Here is a 19,655-nt window from a genome sequence, read left to right as displayed (position 1 = left end):
AGGAATTGGGGGGGGGGAGGGATGTAGGCAGCAAAGCCTGTCCTTTGTCCCTGAAATGACACCACCTCTGGCAAGAGATGATCCTTTTAGGGTCGGGGGGGGGGCGGCTAGAACAATGATTCCTATTCTTTCTACCCCCAAAGGCTCTACTCTTCTGTTTTTCTCCCTCTCTCACATACAAGTATCCATGGTTCTCATTCTCTCCCTCTCTTGAGGACAGGGGAGTCTTCTCAAGGAGTGTTTTCCGGATCTTTCACAGGTATAGGAACTTCCCAGTAGCTGCTTTTACTTGCAGTCTTATAATAAGGCCTTAATTTTTGCTTCATCCTCTGATCTGCTGGCCCTTCTAGCTCCTATCTAGTTTCTTGTATCACTTGGATCATAACTTGAGCTTCCATCCCATTGTCTACCCGAAGAATTGTAGGTAACTCTAAGTCAGAGCTCATTTTAATAGTTTCCCTTCCTTGTACCTCGAATCTCTGGCGGTGGTTTTAGTTTTTCTGCACTTGTGGCATGTCGGGGGGAAGAGGGTCTAAGCGGTTCAGTGTGTATTCTTCAAGAGCCCATTAGCTGTAGGGGAGGCTTTAGAGTTCAGGCTGTTGAATCTTGGACCATAGGATAGAGGTTTACAGAATGTGGTGATTCAGGAAGCAAATCAGGATGTTTCTAAGCATCGGTGGATGTGAGAGTGTTAAATGGTATAATTTCAGGGAAAAGGGTGACATTGGTTGCTGGCTTTCGTACTGGAGAACTAGCAAAAAAGAGATCAAAACCTCACTGGAGCTGTTTAAAAGTAATCATTTGCATCTAACCAAGCAACATCATAATTACTGTACATCCCTTGGCTGACGCTGGCCCTTTTGTGTGCCTAGCTTCTAGTTTTGCCCACCATAACAAAACATGGAGGGATTAGTGCTTGGAAGCAAGGTTCCATTGAATATGGGGAGGCTGGCAACTAAGTAGTACCTTGCAACCGTGATCATTTTGGTCTTAAAAGAATATTTTCTCTGACTCGCTATGATGTAGTGTGCTAAGGTAAGACTTGGTCTTTTTAAATGTTTGAGGTTCATGCAGTATCTTTTGAAGCACTTTGAATGGAGAGAAATGTTCCTTTGTTAGTTTTTCCTTTGTAGCTATATTGCCGGAAACTCATAAAATAAAAAAGAGTAGGGAGCCACACAAGCCTGTAGTTTCTATTTATCCAGTTTTTCTGAAATACTAAGGTATTTAATAAGTCAAAGTAAAGACCATTATCATATTTTAATGAAGGTGTGCATGTATTTAGTCAGTTTCTTTTTTTTTTTCTTCTTAGACTGCCAAGGAAATCTGATGTGGAAAGGTGAGTATGAAAAAAACCTTAAATCTGTGTCTGTGTTGATATATCTATGAGTATGTGTGTGTGTGAGTGAGAGAGAAAGTGGCGGGGCGGGGAGGTATGTGTAGGTATGGGTGGTAGAGTTGTGGACCAGGAACATAGGCGCAGAGAGCCTAGGGTGACTTCACACCATTTGTTTAAGGAGCCCTGGGAAATATAATTTCCTCATCCTTGACAATTCTTGGTATGAGGGCAGCTCTGGACCTTCTCTTCTAGAAATCTTTATTGAATCACTGACCGGGTCAAGTGCCTGAGGGGGTAGGAAGATGTAGAAAATCAGAACTAAATGGAGAAAGCTGAGGAAGAGACTGACTTTAGAAAGTTTGCTGCTAATTTATCATTTGCTGCAATGATGCTATTAGATATCTATAGAGAGTGGACATTTGTCTACTGCTATTGCTGTTTTATAGTTAAGAGAATTTTGATTCAGTTGGAGTTTGGGGCTTAAGACATTTCTAAATGCTAGTATGTTTCCATAGTCCAAAGGAACAAGATAAATTAAGCTTTCAAAGAAATTAGGTGATGGAGATTTAAACTGTGGCTACAGTATAGGCTACGTGACTCTATATTTGGAACTACTTATGCTCCTTGGTTCATCTTTTTATTAAATACCAAGTCACTAGGGCGGATTTTAGCATTTATTAGTGACTACGCTCCACTCCCTACCCCCAGTGACCTTTCAGAGAGAATTAGACATAGATCGAAAAGATAGAAGTGGAAGAGACAATTGAAGCATACCTGTATTATGGTTTGGCTGGTCCGTTTTTAAGGAAGGAAATGAAAATCAGGATTTGAACAAAAATAAACAGATGGGACCTAATGAAACTTAAAAGCTTTTGCACAGCAAAGGAAACCATAAACAAGACGAAAAGACAACCCTCAGAATGGGAGAAAATATTTGCAAATGAAGCGGCTGGCAAAGGATTAATCTCCAAAATTTACAAGCAGCTCATGCAGCTCAATATCAAAAAACAAACAACCCAATCAAAAAATGGGCAGAAGACCTAAATAGACATTTCTCCAAAGAAAATATACAGATTGCCAACAAACACATGAAAGAATGCTCAACATCATTAAATCATTAGCGAAATGCAAATCAGAACTACAATGAGGTATCACCTCACACCAGTCAGAATGGCCATCATCAAGAAATCTACAAACAATAAATGCTGGAGAGGGTGTGGAGAAAAGGGAACCCTCTTGCACTGTTGTTGGGAATGTAAATTGATACAACCACTATGGAGAACAGTATGGAGGTTCCTTAAAAAACTAAAAATAGAACTACCATACGACCCAGCAATCCCACTACTGGGCATATACCCTGAGAAAACCATAATTCAAAAAGAGTCATGTACCACAGTGTTCATTGCAGCTCTATTTACAATAGCCAGGACATGGAAGCAACCTAAGTGTCCATCAACAGATGAATAGATAAACAAGATGTGGTACATATATACAATGGAATATTACTCAGCCATGAAAAGAAACGAAATTGAGTTATTTGTAGTGAGGTGGATGGACCTAGAGTCTGTCATACAGAGTGAAGTAAGAAAGAGAAAAACAAATACCGTATGCTAACACATATATATGGAATCTAAAAAAAAAAAAAAAAAAAAGGTTCTGAAGGACCTAGGGGCAGGACAGGAGTAAAGACGCAGACTTAGAGAATGGACTTGAGGCCAAGGGGAGGGGGAAGGTTAAGCTGGGACGAAGTGAGAGAGTGGCATGGACATATATACACTACCAAATGTAAAATAGATAGCTAGTGGGAAGCAGCCAGGGAGATCAGCTCGGTGCTTTGTGACCACCTAGAGGGATGGGATAGGGAGGGTGGGAGACGCAAGAGGGAAGAGATATGGGGATATATGTATATATATAGCTGGTTCACTTTGTTATAAAGCAGAAACTAACACACCATTGTAAAGCAATTATACTCCAATAAAGATGTTAAAAAAATATATTTGATACCAGCCAAAAGTAAATAAAATACCCACAATGCATTCATTTGGGAAAGAAAAAAAAAAATCAGGATTTGTTCTGTCCACTCTGGGGTAGGAAGGGAAACTGGGCCTTGGAAAACCAACTCATGCTGCCTATCACTTGAGACAGCGGGGCGTCAAGAAAAAACCATATTAAAATAGTTTACAAAGGGGGATGTCTCCTTTCCAGTGGAGGAGCTCCTCTGGCAACGGAATTAGTAATATACAAATATGTTTACTCTGTGAGAGAAGAGACCTCACATCCTCTGTAAGCTGTTGCTGAGTTAGAATGACAGCACTGAGGCTCCTAGCACTGAGGTGACTGCCAGATCTTAGTGTACATTTAACATTTCTGCTGTGTTCCAGTCTTGCCTGTGATGCTCTCTGCTTGTTTTATCTCTAAGGATCCTTCACAGACCCTGGTAAAGAGTCATAATTGTATCAGTGTCCTTGATTCTTCTCTTTCTACCACCAATAATCATATTGCAGGCTGAACCTTAAGGAAGTCTTTCAGGTTGTTTGTGGGGTATGTATGCTCTCAATAGGATCTAGACTCTGTGGTCTTCAGTTAGGATTATGCTTCAGCAGAAACTTTCATTTTGGCGCATTGCATCATGGTATTGCTGTTGGTGAGATACAGAGGTGTGGGTTGGATCTACAGGTCAGTGAACAGCTGTAACAAGATTAATATGTCAGAGTCCACTTGGAGGGAGGTTGGTGTCTTGCTGGGGCCTGTCATCAGTCCTGGCCTGTCGAATATTTTTTTGTGTGTGATAAGGTAAACCATGAAAGGTATGATTATCAGTTTTGTAGCCGACATGAAGTTGAGAGGTCTAGCTAACACGCTGATTGACAATGTAAAGCTTTTAGTAGAGCTTTTAAGCCTTTGTGAGGAGATGATAAAAATACTGATGAGTATGGGGAGAAAAAGCATTGTAGTGGGTATAGTATAAAAATAGATATGGACAGACCTTTTAGCTTTTATTTTTAGTACTTTGTTATTGAAATTAGTTTGGTCAAGAGTTGCATAGTTAAGCTCTTTATTCAATTTTATAAATCATGCTCTTGCAAGATGGGAAATGGGCCCTTGCCTTTGTAGAAATAATACAGTTTCAGGTTTTGGTAAAGAGCTATTTCACTTCCTTTCTCTTACCAGAAAGGTTACTAATTCATAATTTCAACTTCAAACCATAATTTGGTCCCCTTTGTGACCCAGTTAACTTCTATATAATAATTTTATATTTGTGAATTTAGTATATTTTAGTAAACAACTTTTATTGCAGTATAAAATTAGTTTGAAAATGTGATTCATTGCTTAAGCATTCTATTGGAGATGTTACTCTGAGGTAGAAAATGAAGTATATGCAGGTGGTATACAAAATGTGACAATAATTCATATTTAAATAAATATTTTAGGTGGTTCATTTCATTGTAATGGTTGTAAACAAAGACTGATTCATATTTTAGCTCAGATAAAATAAATTGTGAAATACTCCTTCAAATTTGTTGGTTCATTAAGAGTTGTTTTGTTTTATTTTAAAGGAAAATAGAAATAGTGCAGTTTGCTAGCCGGACACGCCAACTCTTTGTTCGATTATTAGCTTTAGTAAAATGGGCTAATAATGCTGGCAAAGTGGAAAAATGTGCGGTGAGTTAAACTTTTGACTTTATTTTATATAAAATAACTTTTTTGGAATGTTAACTTGTAATAGGCATAATTTCTAATTTTAGCTCTAACTTATATCTGCTGATATGTTTTGGGATACATTACTTATGTGAGTAATCATTATTTCTGTATGATACTGTATAGTATATATCTGTAGAAACTTAGTATTTGTTTATGGAAACCTAATCAGAAAAAAGAGTAGGCCATATCTGGAGATGTCATTACGCTAGAAGACATTAAATATGAGACTGGACCTAAAGGGGGAAATGGTTAGCTTACATTCGTATGCTTCCTTAGAGTTTGCAAAGTATTCCCTAAATTTGCCTATTGATTTCTTGACAACCCTTTGAGAATGGCAGAGTCAGTCTTTTCTTATTTTACAGATGAGGAAATAAGGTTCCTCGAAGTTAAATGGCTTTTTCAAGGCCCCAGAGCTGATGATAGCACTTATCTGTCCCTTCGTTTATTCATCTGTTCATTCTCCAACCCTTTATTGCACACAGGGCATAAGGCATAGTGGATGGAGACTTGAATAAGGCATAGTCCTTGCCCTCAGGAAGCTCATGGTCTTTTGACTGTTGGTTGAGTCATTCTTTTGAATTCAAAGGAGTGACCTGTAGCGAAGTGTACCAAAGATTCTAAAACATGCACCCCCTACCCCCCACAAAAGTTTTAAGCTATGTTCAAGAAATGTTAAGGAGGAGAAACATCAGTAGGGATCTTGTGTTAGCCTATTGAGCTCATAACTTGGGGAGGATGATATGGTGTTAACAGATGAGACACAAAATGAGGAGAATAGATTTCGTATTGGAAAGGGTAGAGTAATTATAATAAAATGAATAAAATCTTAAAATAATGAGAGCATTTATTTATCCACCATAATTTATTTTTTGCACCCTGACAAGCTAAGTTGAAATTTTTTTTTTTTTTTTTTTGCGATACGCGGGCCTCTCACTGTTGTGGCCTCTCCCGTTGTGGAGCACAGGCTCCGGACGCACAGGCTCAGCGGCCACGGCTCACGGGCCCAGCCGCTCCGTGGCATGTGGGACCTTCCCAGACCAGGGCACGAACCCATGTCCCCTGCATCGGCAGGCGGACTCTCAACCACTGCGCCACCAGGGAAGCCCCCGCCACCAGGGAAGCCCCCGAAATATTTGTATAGTAACTTTACATTTGCAGGTCTATTGGGGTTTGCATATTCCATAAAATTTCCCTTTAGAAAGAAATCTACAACACAGTGTGTTTCTGCATATGATTTTCTGACATCTCCCCTCAATTTTAGCCCAGTGCATTTGCTATCCTCAGTTTCACTAGGTTCCCTTATCATTAGAAAGAAAGCTTATGTGAAAATTGCTAAAGTGAAAGGAAAAAAGAGGTTTGAAGAAGTTGAGAATTTAAAATTCTAGAATAATATATTTTTTGAAAGTTAAAAGAAGACACATTTCTAGCCACAGATCTTTTGTCTCTAGGAGTAAGCTGGTATCATCCTTTTATATAGCATTGATCAAAGGGGGAGGATATTTTGTACCATATATTGAATTTTCTTTATGGGGGAAAAAGTTATTTTATTCATGTTGTCATCAAAGGATAGTTTTTATTATAAATATTAATAAACAGGCTTATTCCAAGCTTATTTACCAGAAAGTTTACAATTCATTTCATTGTTTTGCAAATTTGGGCACCAAGTCTAATGAATCTATTTTGGCCAAAATGAAGAAGCATGGTAGTATTTCTGAGAAGCCTAAGGTTTCTTTTCAGTAATTAGTTAATTTGAGGTAATCTTTTCCTAAAGGTATTCAGACTTTCAGTGAAGAGTTAAGTATTACTGAGGTATATAAAATCCAAGTATTCAATTTTTCAAATCTAGCTTTAAATCCCTAATTATACCATGGGTATTTAAATTACCTGTTTGATACTACTGAGCTGTATGTCGTTAAAATAATATCAAGCAAAAGCCAAAACTCTTGGTTTTGATATTGAGCCGTATTGTATTTATCTTTCATTAATTCATGGTATAGTATTTTCCTATTAGTTTTTTGAATTGGCTGTTCCAGTAAGTCGCATTCTGAATAAAGTCTCATATTGAACTTTATACATAAAGTTTTGGTATTTTTGTTTTGTGAATGTAGATACAGAGATGTGTTTTTGTCAGGGATAAAGTCCATCAGCTGGAGAATTAGAGGATTATTCACGTTTTGACACTTGTGTTCTCAACCTAATGATTATTTAACTAGACTCATTAGAGGTTCTTAATAGATAATGATCTTTAGCCACGCCAGACATATAAAGTGTTTAGATGAGTGTATAAATACATGGTTTATAGAACTCTAAATAATGGTAAAGCAGTCTGGATAACGTTTTAGCTAGGAAAAAGAAAAAATATCTCTCTCCTCCTTGAGCTTTTTTTAAAAGCAATTTTGAGATATAATTCACATACCATACAATCTATCCATTTAAAGTATACAATTCTGGGAATTCCTTGGCGGTCCAGTGGTTAGGACTCCGCGCTTCCACCGCAGGGGGCACAGGTTCAACCCCTGGTCAGGGAACGAAGATCCCGCACGCTGTGCGGTGCGGCCAAAAAAAAAAATAGTAATAATAAAGTGTACAATTCAGTGGTTTTTAGTATATTCACAGATATGTGCAACCATTAGCAGTCAATTTTAGAACACTTTCGTCACCTCAAAAAGAAAATCATTACCCTTTATCACCCCAAGTACCCCCCAGCCCTAAGCAACCTCTGCTGTCTCTATAAATATGCCTATTCTGAACATTTCATGTAAATGGAATCATAATATATGGTCTTTTGTGATTGGCTTCTGTCATTTAGCATGATGTTTTCAAGGGTCATCCATGTTGTACTTGTGCATGTATCAGTACTTCATTTTTATAGCTGAATTGTATGGATCTGCTACATTTTGTTTATCCATTCATCAGTTAATGGACTTGTAGGTTGTTTCCAGTTTTTGGCTATTATGAATAATGTTGCTATAAACATTCATATACAAGTTTCTCTGTGGACATGTGTTTTCATTTCTCTTGGGTATATACCTAGGAGTGGAATGGTTGGGTCATACGGTAACTGTATATTTAATAATCATTTGAGGAACTGCCAGACTGTTTTCCAGAATGGCTCTACTATTTTACATTCCCACCAGCAATGTAAGAGGGTTCTAATTGCTCCATGCCAGCACTTGTTATCGTCTGACATTTTGATTCTGGCCGTTCCTGGTAGGTAGGTGTGAAGCGGCACTTCGCTGTGTTTTTTGTTTGCATTTCTCTGATGACTAGTGATGTTGAACGTCTTTTCATGTGCTTTTGGCCATTTGTATATTTTCCTTAGAGAAGTGTCTCTTTGGTGCTCAGTTAAATTTTAAAGGAGATTGGTATTAATCATATCAACAGTTGGTATGTGAGTACTTAAGAATAAAAAAAGAGCATGATTATTAGGGACCTATATGGATTCACTAATAAGTAACTCAAAACTAAACTTTTATCTTTATTAATTTGATTTCGAAGTCAAAGAAATATAGCTGGAGCTAGTTTATCTTGAGTTGAGCAAGGTAGTTTAGAGAGTTTCATTAATAACCCACATTTAAGGTGGAGTGATGTAGGCTCGAAGAACTGTGGCACCCCACTAGGGTTGACGCACATCTTCCTGGACGGAAATCTTTAGTATTCTTTGGCCTAAGCATTTTTACAGTGTCTTGAGTGAATGGAGACTTGGCATGACCTAAATCTGAGTAAAAACCTATACGGAAGTTGAGAGAAGCAGGATTCAAATATGTTAAAAATCAGAGTACAGTCATGCTTTAGGTTCAGGGTGGGAAAGGGGACCTTGCTTGATAGAGATTCATGCACAGAAGATCAAGGCCTTTTAGTTAACTTCAAGCTTGCTGTGTGTTAGCAGTGTCGTGGCTGCTGATAAGAAGGTAGTGTTGGTGGTGTTAATAGAACTCCATTTTACTAGTCATGGAAGGTAGCACTTCTGAGGGGCTGTGCTGGTCTAACTAAGAGTTAGAAAAAACATTTTTTGGTTCCAGCTTCTCTGATTATTCACTATCTTTGAGCAAGTGTCTAAACCTCAGCCTCAATTTTCTCATCTCTAAGATAAGAGTAATTATCTTGTTTTGTCTATTTCCTAGAGTCGTGAAAATCAGATAGTAAAATAAGTGTGGGAATACTGAGAAAATGTAGGGCATTATGTGTGCATGATGTGTTATTAATTCTGGATACCATATTTTAAGTTGATCACTGATAAACTGGAGCATTTCCAGGCAGTGGAATAGGGATGGTGAGTCAGGAATTTGGAATGTTCAGCTTGAAGATAGAGTGGGCTTCCCTCGTTGGAAGGACGTGAAAGACTTTTAAGTATTGTTCCAGAAAGGAAGTAGTTTTCAGCTTCGTGATGACCTCTACTAGTTTAGGCACACTTGTGAAATGCATTGAGTAGACAACTGATGGAAAGGATTTCTATAATGGACGTGAAGTTGGCCTAGATCTCATAATGGACAATGTTTACTGTGTGTTTTATATGTTCTAGGCACTGTTCTAAAGGTTTCATATGCATAAACTCTTAATCCTCGAACAACCTTATGAGGGGGAGGAAATCATCTCCATTTTATATTGAAAAAACTGAGGCAAAGAGGGATTTAAGCAACTTGCCCAAGGTTATAGGGCTAGTGAGTTGCAGAATTAAAGTTGAGACCAAGGCAGTCTGGGTCCAGGAGACCATGCTTTTATGTCTCCTTTATTACCAATCAACTCGAGAAGTCTGTAAGAGAAAAAGCATTGTATTCTATTTATTTTTCCTAACTTGTCATATGTATGTGTAATGTTAAAGATGGAGAAACGAATCGGGAAACCTTTTATTTAAATTGATAGAAAATTACTGGTTTTTAAAAATATTTCTTCTTTCCTCAAATTACTGGAAAATTTTTTGATGAAATATTTTGAAATATGGAAAAGCTATAGTAATTCCTCTCAGAGTTTACTTTGGAATCAATAAATGATATTTGACGTGAAAAGTGGCTGGTTTTCAAGGAAGCGTAATACATATACCCTTTGCTTTGAAGATGATCTCGAGCTTCTTAGATCATCAAGCCATCCTCTTTGTGGATACTGCTGATCGCCTGGCCTCATTAGCTAGAGATGCTCTGGTCCATGCACGCCTGCCTAGTTTCGCCATCCCATATGCTATTGATGTACTGACTACTGGATCTTACCCACGGCTACCAACCTGCATTAGGGTAAGTGCATTCCTACCCCAGCCCACCCTCAAAAGTTGAAGGCTTTGGCATTGGATTCTACAATATTAATAAGTAGCCCAGCCAAAACAAAAAACTGTTCTGTATTTTTAAAATAAATATTTCATGTAGTTTGCTTTTTTCTCTATAATTAAAATTTGGAGGGGGCGGGTTTGAAATAAATTGGAGCCAGAATGTGAGTAGCTATCAAAATGAGTTTGTTTATTTATTTATTTAGGTGGGGGTGAACAGAATTATGAAGGTAACTTAACATCTATTTCAGATGTGCAAATACGGCTCGCTAGTTGCTTTTTGGAAGTGTTTTTAAAAATTTGTTGTTGTGGTAGTTGTTGACTCACTTGGTGCTGTTGTACTTTATACTTCTAAGAAGTGGTGAAAGTCATCTAGTGACATTAAGTTGGTTTCATAAATAGAACATGAAGAAGATCGTGTTGCATTACCATCTTAGCTGGGGGACTGGTGGAATCATTGACACTCTAATGCATGATAGTAATGGTCACTATTATTGGATGTAGACTGCGGAAATGAGTGTTGAGGTTCTCTTGGGTAAAGTAAGAAAATACTGTGTTAGAACAGGCGCAGGTAAAAATTATGTCTCTTTGTACATTATTTTTAGATTACTTAAACTTTTTTGTAGGATAAAATTATTCCTCCAGACCCAATTACCAAGATTGAGAAACAAGCTACACTTCACCAGCTGAACCAGATTCTTAGACATCGACTTGTAACCACAGATCTTCCTCCTCAGTTAGCAAATCTTACAGTTGGTATGTGCCTGAAATACATTTTTAAAGAATTGACTCGTTAGAATATTTTTCAAACAGCTTTTGGGGTTTTATCTTTTAAAATATCCTTATGAAGTCTTGACCTACAATTTTGGTGGTGTTTGAATCCGAAACTTGTGCCATATCATTTCCCTTTAGTACCTGGAAATGCAGTGCTGGTATTTGAAGCTGGGGAGTGGGCAGGATTACCTGGGGCTGGAGGAGAGACTAGGTCCTAGAGTTGAGCCTCAAGAAAATACTGTTCCTTGATGTTAGAAGAGTTGCCTTTGGTTTCTTGATGACCTGGAAGCTGGCTACTGTTTATGCAGGAACCAGTGAATTGTCTGAACACTTATGAAAGATTCTTACGTCTGTTTAAAATTTCTCGTGAGCGAGACTGAAAGTTCTAGGTTAGTGGGAAGCTGCTTATTTTCTAGCAAAGTAGACCTTCTTCTTCTTCTTCTGAAAGCAAATGGCCGAGTGAAGTTTCGAGTGGAAGGAGAATTTGAAGCCACCTTGACTGTGATGGGAGATGACCCTGATGTTCCCTGGCGTCTTCTCAAGCTAGAAATTCTAGTTGAGGATAAGGAAACAGGAGGTAAATCATAAATAATGATTTAAATCATATGTATTGATTTAAATGTTGGGTGTTATATTATTGAAACATTCTTGCAGAATAATACATGTGTTTAGCAATTTATCCTGTAATCTGATATAGATTTTATGATAATTGTAACTGCCTACTGACCACAGAAGTTTCAGTGTTTCTCTAGTGTACTCTCTAGTTTTCATAGATAATTTCAGTTCTTTTTTTTAAACTCATCGTTAGTGAATATACTCTTCCTTAGTTGGTCTATGACACAATCTGTACACTTTTCTGATTAACCACCTTCTTTTCTCCTGCCAATGGAAGATGGGCGAGCCTTGGTTCATAGTATGCAGATCAACTTTATCCATCAGCTGGTACAGTCTAGGCTCTTTGCCGATGAGAAACCTCTTCAGGACATGTACAACTGCCTGCGTATCCTTCTGAAATTTGAGCCCTGTATTTGTAAAGAATTTGTGTCCCCCAACACACACACAATTTCCATCTGCCCCTAGTCCTGAACTAGAGCAGCTTAAACTCTCCCCGTCACCCTTTTTGGGTGGAAACGGGGGTTGGGGAACTGGCCAGTGTAAAGAATAGTGATATGTCTATAAAAAATGAAGTTTTAAATTTTACTATTGACTTTGCAGGTAAAAACTTTACATGATAAGGTAGAAATAGTACTATTTGGAGAGAAAAAATAGTACCATTTAGTCTACCCATATTCTCTAAACTATGATGAATTAAGGGGCAATCTGGACCTTACATTTTGTTTATATTGGTTCAAAATTAAATACAAAACCTTTTTCTAAAATTATGTCACAAATTCCAACACTTTTTGTATAAGTCATTGGAGAAGTATAATAGCCAACTTTTGGGGAATAGAGCGTTTGTTAAATGAAGTTTGCTTATACTTCACTGGCTGTTGTAGTAATATCTTAGATTTGCTTAACAAGATCCATCAGATTCTTTCTGCTTATCACTTCAGTTAGAAGTGCTACATTCCCAAACTCTAATGTTAATCCGAGAGCGGTGGGGAGACCTCGTACAGGTGGAAAGGTATCATGCAGGAAAGTGCCTCTCCCTCTCAGTTTGGAAGTAAGTAAAGTAGATTCTGGTGGGGTCATGCAATGACTGTAAATACTCTTTTTGTTTCTCTCTTTCTCTCATACATCTGATTTACCATATACCTCTGTGTACCTCTAGCAACATGATTTTGTATGGTAAAGTCCTATGGTATATAAACCACATAGGACATCCATAATTGACACCTTTCTTAGAACATGGCATATTTTAAATACGTAGACGTTTATCTATTTGTACTAAAACTTACTGTTCTTTTTTTTTTTTTTTTTTTTTTTTTTTTTTGTGGTACGCGGGCCTCTCACTGCTGTGGCCTCTCCCGTTGCGGAGCGCAGGCTCAGCGGCCATGGCTCATGGGCCCAGCCGCTCACGTGGCATGTGGGATCCTCCCAGACCGGGGCACGAACCCGTGTCCCCTGCATCGGCAGGCGGACTCTCAACCACTGTGCCACCAGGGAAGCTCAAAACTTACTGTTCTTAAAGATTAGATTACTCTGGCTTCATACCAGATTGCTAAAAGACCATTAGGTTAGATTATCAGGTATCATTTTTAAAAAAATTCTTGCTTATCACAGTGTTATATTTTGGATTGCACCTTTTAAAAACTTTTGGGGAAGTTTTTTGGGGGAAAATCAGTATCAGGCTGTTTTCCAATCCTCTATTCCCTATTTGAACTTTGCTTGATTCCCATTTTCTGTAAAGGAATCAAAGGTGAATAGACACCACTTAAAGATTGTTTTGGCCTTTTTGTGTGTGTGTGCATGTGTTTTATTTTTAAATTCTGTGTCTGTGTTTTTTTTTAATGTAGTAAATCATATTGTGTTGGATTACAGAATAGCTGTTTTCCCAATATTAATATTCCCTCAACGAACAGTGAGGACCTGCCATGTTCTAGACTCTGGATAAGGTGCACAATAGACTGTCTCTCTTTTATTCCAGAAGTTAACAGACTGTGTTGGAAAAAATTCTTAATATTTCTTTTTTCTCTTTAGTCAACAGGTTCTTGGGAGAAAAACAGGAACAGCATCTGTTCACAAAGTTACAATTAAAATTGATGAGAATGATGTCTCCAAGCCTTTACAGATTTTTCATGATCCTCCTTTGCCAGCTTCTGATTCCAAATTAGTAGAAAGAGCCATGAAGGTAAAAGAACTCAATATATTTCAATATTGGTTTGATTAAATGAATATAGTAATATAACTTACCATTTATACTTAAACTGTTAGCACAAATCCTTTAAAATACCTAATTGTTCCTAAAACCCTTTATGAAACTTATTTTAAATGAATGTTATGCTTGTACATTTGTTGTGGTTGTTTTAACATCTAATATAATTTTTAAGATGTTCTTTCAAATTCTGTAATTTAGATCAGATCTATAGTTGCCAGAATGTTAACTGTAGCCTTTAAGTTATCAATACCATTTAAATTTATTTTTTTAATTTTAAGTTTGCTTTCTTTTACTGGTTAACGCTTAATCATTGTGATTCTAAAAGGAAGTATCTTGGAGCACAATAATCTACTCTCGGGCTTTTAAAGTAAAAATGTTTAAATTGCACATACAATTCTGTTCTTGTTTATGCAGATTGATCATTTATCAATAGAAAAACTCCTGATTGACAGTGTCCATGCACGAGCTCATCAGAAGCTCCAGGAACTGAAGGCCATTCTTAGAGGTTTCAATGCCAATGAGAATTGTAGGTTCTTTTAAAATGGCATTTCTGTCTTTCTTTTGTTTAAATTAGTATCCACTTTTATTTTCTGAAGAGTCTTTCTTAATGATTTTTTTCCTGATATACGGATTTTGTTGTAGAGGCTGCATTTTAATTTGTGATCTACCAAGCTTGTCTTAATTTTTCCCTTACTTTCTTCTTTTTCATTTAGCTTGACCTTATTTTTGAAATGTATGTATATCAGCTCTCCTTAAAACTTTTCTTTCCTATTGAAATAGAAGCTATTTTAACATTTTAATATGAGTCTTCTTTTGTTTTTTCTTCTAAAAGGTTAAGGCAGCTTTGCAAATATTTATAATGTATTTATGAAATAATGCCTGTTTGAATGAAGCAAAATATATCCCTTGTCTTTTTAAAAATGTTTTTGAGTTGTTAATACATTAACAGGATTCAAAATAAGAAATAAAGATATGCACACATAGTGAAAAATCTTCTAATTACCTGGTATATTCAGAGCGTATGGGGACGGTCAGTCATTTACAAAGTAAGTGCTTTCATTCTAGGAATATCGTTTCACAGTATTACAATGAGCATATTTACTATTCCTACCCCAGTTTTTGGCTGTGATTACCTGGTGCCCACAGTATTTTTGCAATCTTAATTTTTCTAATTTTAATTATTTCTAATTTTTCAAAATAGTGAAATTCTAAAATATCATTGGGATTGTAGAAAATTGGGGTTTATGATCTTTTGATAGGCTCTGGTTTACTTTAGTATCATCTGTAAACAAGTCTTAGTAAGTAAAAAAAACCTCCGTATGATTGCCTGGGGGATATTTAAACTACTTTGAAAAATGGACTGAACGTGTGTTTACCTAGGAATAGTTTTGCGTGTTGTTCACGTAAGTTGCGAAGATTTTTCTTTAGCAGCATTTTGTAGAGATGTCACTGCTTGAGTAGCCAAAAGATGTGGGTTCAGCTGCTCTTCTGCTCTTGAACAAGTCACTTAAATTCTTTGGGCCCCATTCTCCTCATCTGTAATTTGAGGATGTTAGTCCAGGCTCTTCCTGGATCTCTTAACTGTAGTGGGAGTGTGCTACAGTAGTGGTTTTCAAGCCCTACGAGTCTGTTGAGTCCTCAGTGTTAGAGAAGGGTGCTTTGGAGACTGTTTTGAAGGAGAGGGAGGTTTCTGCACGTGGGGTTTGGCCCCTCAGCCCTGCTTTAATCGGAACAATTCTGGAAACAAGGACTGCTGTAGGAAAAGGTCTGCTGACCCACCATTTTAGGACATATGCTTTAACTGTTTTTTTAAATTCACGTTCATGCATTTATACTCTCATGTAGTCTTACTTGATCTCTTTTGTGATGGGAAAGCATGCTTTAGTCAGATCCTTTGCTGGGACCAGGGACCATAGTCTGTTCTGCGAACCCCTTAGTGCAATTACCCTTAATTAGCTGGCTTTTCTTCCAACTCCTCACTAGAATAAGCCGAGGAAATGAGTAGCTCGGGAGAATGGAGCATTTCAAGGAAGGGCTAGGGGAGTGTACAGATAGCAGGTTTTAGACAGCCCAGAGGGCATTGTGTGGTTTCTTGAGGGTGGGAGATGTGGGGTGGGAATGTCTCAGGGAAGGGTAGGCAGGACTCTGGGAGAGCAATTTTAAAAAGGCAGTTCAAGGCACTAAAGGTAACTTGCCCTGCAGCCCCTTCTCATCATCACCTGACTCTAGGAAGCCAGGGTGCTCTCCCTTGGGTTGTGCTCTGTCAGCACCAGATTTGGGGTCTCAAGGTCAGTTCAGAAGCTGTGAACCACACACAGCCATTCCTAATTGGGCTTAGTTGCTTCTCTTCAGTCTTCCCACTTTATATTATTGTCTGTTGGTACATTCCTCATTTTGTCCTCAATAAATAGATAGGGAGAAATGAAAGAGGAGATTTGTATATATTCCTGCTGCAGGAAGAAGTGTGCAGCTCAGTCATTTTGCACGGCCTTTAATTCTCCATAAGCTTCTCCATTCTGGATACACTCCATTAAAACCTGTTGCCTTTAAATGCTTAAGGCCTTATATATTTTATTTTCTGTAAAGAAAAATACAGACATCGGCAGCCATAAAATATGTTCAGAGATGTACATCAAAGTATTTTCTATCTTTTGGACTGTGTTCTCTGTATTCTTCTCTGATGCCCTATCTTTTCAAAAATATTTAATTTTGTTAATTAGATTGAAATTATAGTTGTCATCCCAATTGTCAGAATTAGTTTTACTCCGTTGCTACACTTTAAAAATAGTTTTGTTTTAAAGAGTACATTCCTATCCCATTAGGAATTAAGACAGTACAGATATATTTTAAAAATCAGCAACTCTGCTTCAAATCTCTAAGCACTTTTTAAATTTGTCACACTGGTCTGAATGATAGAATATTGTAAAAGAAATTCCCGTTTGTGCCTTTTTTTGTCCTGTTTTTTTGTTTGTTTTAGATGAGTTATGCTGGACCTGCATGTTAAAGATTTGTATGCAAATATGTTAGATACACTTGAAAGCAGTTTGTTTTCCTCTGATTAAATATGCTTCCTGCAATCTTTTTTTGATTTATTATTTTGTTTGTATAGACAGTACCAGTGGCAACATCACCTATTTTAATTGTTGCAAATTTATAACAAGAGGTTTTGGTTTGTTTCTTTGGTACATAAATACAGAAAATGTACATTATTGAGCACTTTGCTTTCTAAAGCACCTTTACAAGCTTGTCATTGCTTCTTCCTGAACCCATGGCGTGGACAGGAAGATGTCATTGTCCTTGTTTAACAAAGTAGCACAGAGAAGTCACACCTGGTGAAGGGCTGGGCCTACGCTACCACTCTACTCACTCCCCGCCTTTCTCCTGCAGTGTAGCTTTAAAGGACTGTGGTAACCAGAAGAGCATATTCCTTTAGCAGGTCATCAATGTGATGAGCACATGGTGTGCTTTCAGGACTTTGCTCCTTTACTGGATTGTGTTATACCAACTTGTGAGATTAAGAGGAAAGTTAATCGGGCCTGGTGGAAATACTGTGAAACTCTAGAAAGAGTATATTGGCAGCTTTGGGAATTTGTGTTTAGCAGTTGCCTCTGTTCTTATTTCATCTGTGACTTGAAAATGAGGTACATAAATAACTTGAAAAAATCTTTTCCTTTATAATCAATGTTTAATAGCGTTCAGAGGTTTTTTTAAATACATGGGCCCTAATTGCCAGAAAAACCTCTCTTTATGAAAAATGGCATTAAAAATATTTAGGCCATAAATGAAGTTTATTCTATTTACCAAACAATATTTTTTTCCCATTATATCAGAAAGAAAATCCTTCAAATTAGCTTATTAGTAATTACTGAGTGAAAGTAAAACTAGAACTCAGCTCACTGATAAGGTTAAATTTTCACGAGCTATTTTAACCTTTTTAAAGGAATCTTGGAGGGTTTTTTTCTTTGCCGTAGTATTTGAGATGGGTGTGTTTGTTTCAGGTCACCTTGTAGATTACATTCTGCTTTTGAGCTACTAAGTGACGTAATATTACTAACCCAGTTTAGCAAAATTATGTTTTTCCTGTAACATTCAGGATCATTCAGCAGTTGGTTCGTTTCTACTCACTGAGAAATATATGTATTTTTTTGGGGGGGTGGATATTCAGATAGAAATATAACTTAATTCTTAACTGTTCAGCTTCCATAGAGACTGCACTTCCAGCTCTTGTTGTTCCCATCTTGGAGCCCTGTGGTAATTCGGAGTGTCTACACATTTTTGTAGATTTGCATTCTGGAATGTTCCAGTTGATGCTTTATGGACTTGGTAAGTTACTAAATGATAGACTCACTCAAGGTAAAGAAAAATACTTTTAACAAAAGCAGAATAAAAATTTTTTGCCATAAGGTATTGGGAGGGGTGGTATAAACGGTGTATGGAAAGTAGATATGGAAGGAATAACTCTGGCTGATGTCTATTCCTTGGGGCCCATTTTAACTCTCTGGTACCAGAAGTGAAACTCCCCAGGATGAAGTACATTCATGTTGTTTCTCTTATGTAAAAGTAATAATATTGATGGCTGATCTTTTCTTAGATTAACTATTTTACCACTAATAGTAGGGTGTCATGGAGAAGACTACAATCTAATGTCATTCACAGCTGAAGAACAAATTTATGACAGTATAAACATCTCAGATGACTCAGGGTACAGAATCCTGTAGGAAAGGATTTTTTTTCTGGCTTAAACACAGTAGAAATTGAAGTTTGATTTCTAGCATGTTCTGTTACCAAGTTGGTGTTCTGAAATGATGAAATACTAGGAACTTAGTGTTTTTGTATTGCTGATGGAATAGTGTTCTTGAATATATTAGCACATTTACCATTTGAAATTAATATTAAGCTAGATAGATTGATGAAAATAAAAGGCTTTCTGGTTATATCGTATGGCTATATCGTATGGCTATGTCGTATGGCTATAAAGATAGATTTTTCTATGAACTGCTTATGGAACACTGGCCTCATTACTTTGAATCACATCACATTTATGATGGCTAAATGATAAGTGACACATTAGGAAATTGTTGTGTGCTCTTCAAAACTTTATTTAACTGTTTTCTTGATGATTAACACAGTACATACTCATAAGTAGAAAAACTAAACATGTAAAAATGAGAGAAGCAAAAAAGTAGTTGCCTGTTGGTAATTATTGTTTTTAGGGGATATATGCTTGTCTTAGCTCAGGCTGCCATAACAGGGAACCACAGAGTGGGTGGCTTAAATAACAGAAACTTATTTTCTCACAGTTTTGGAGGTTTCAAGTATGAGATAAGGTTGCCACCATGGTCAGGTTATGGTGAGAGCTTTCTTCCTGGCTTATAGTCATCAGCCTTCATGCTGTATCCTCACGTGGCAGGAAGAGAGAGAGAGCAAGCTCTCTGGTGTCTCTTTATAAGGGCACTAATGTTATATGAGGGCCTACCCTCATGACCTTATCTAAACCTAATTATCTCCCAAAGGCTCCACCTCTAAACACTATCACATGAGGAGTTAGGGCTTCAACATATGAATTTGGGGGGATGCAGTTCAATCCATAGCAGTGCTCTTCTAATTTTTTCTATACTTCTTTCTTTAGTTGAACTCACTTTATATTTTGCTTTTTGCTCAACATTCTATTATTGGCATTTTCTAGGTCATTAAAAATTCTAAGTGACATTGAGCAAGCTAATCTTCAGCCAACAGATCGTGCTTATGCCAGAGATCATTTGTGT

The 19,655-nt window shown here is 37.3% G+C and overlaps 1 protein-coding gene across 5 annotated transcripts in view; it reads left to right on the top strand.

Annotated features, from left to right (window-relative positions):
- MED14 (mediator complex subunit 14) overlaps positions 1–19,655 on the top strand; it is a 75,282-nt gene that overhangs the window by 4,042 nt on the left and 51,585 nt on the right. For all 5 annotated transcript variants that reach the window (XR_007474833.1, XM_033408563.2, XM_033408562.2 and 2 more), the window contains exons 2-11: positions 1,313–1,339; positions 4,897–5,002; positions 10,096–10,269; positions 10,925–11,054; positions 11,521–11,649; positions 11,965–12,072; positions 12,603–12,735; positions 13,713–13,863; positions 14,305–14,416; positions 18,088–18,213. Coding sequence is in view for 4 of the 5 variants with exons in the window: in XM_033408563.2 (XP_033264454.1) it covers positions 1,313–1,339; positions 4,897–5,002; positions 10,096–10,269; positions 10,925–11,054; positions 11,521–11,649; positions 11,965–12,072; positions 12,603–12,735; positions 13,713–13,863; positions 14,305–14,416; positions 18,088–18,213 (1,196 nt within the window). In the remaining variant the exon portion in view is untranslated. The remainder of the gene's footprint in view (positions 1–1,312; positions 1,340–4,896; positions 5,003–10,095; positions 10,270–10,924; positions 11,055–11,520; positions 11,650–11,964; positions 12,073–12,602; positions 12,736–13,712; positions 13,864–14,304; positions 14,417–18,087; positions 18,214–19,655) is intronic.

The sequence above is a fragment of the Orcinus orca genome, chromosome X (assembly GCF_937001465.1).
Source record: "Orcinus orca chromosome X, mOrcOrc1.1, whole genome shotgun sequence".
NCBI lineage: Eukaryota > Metazoa > Chordata > Mammalia > Artiodactyla > Delphinidae > Orcinus > Orcinus orca.
This window is presented reverse-complemented; position numbering and strand designations above follow the sequence as displayed.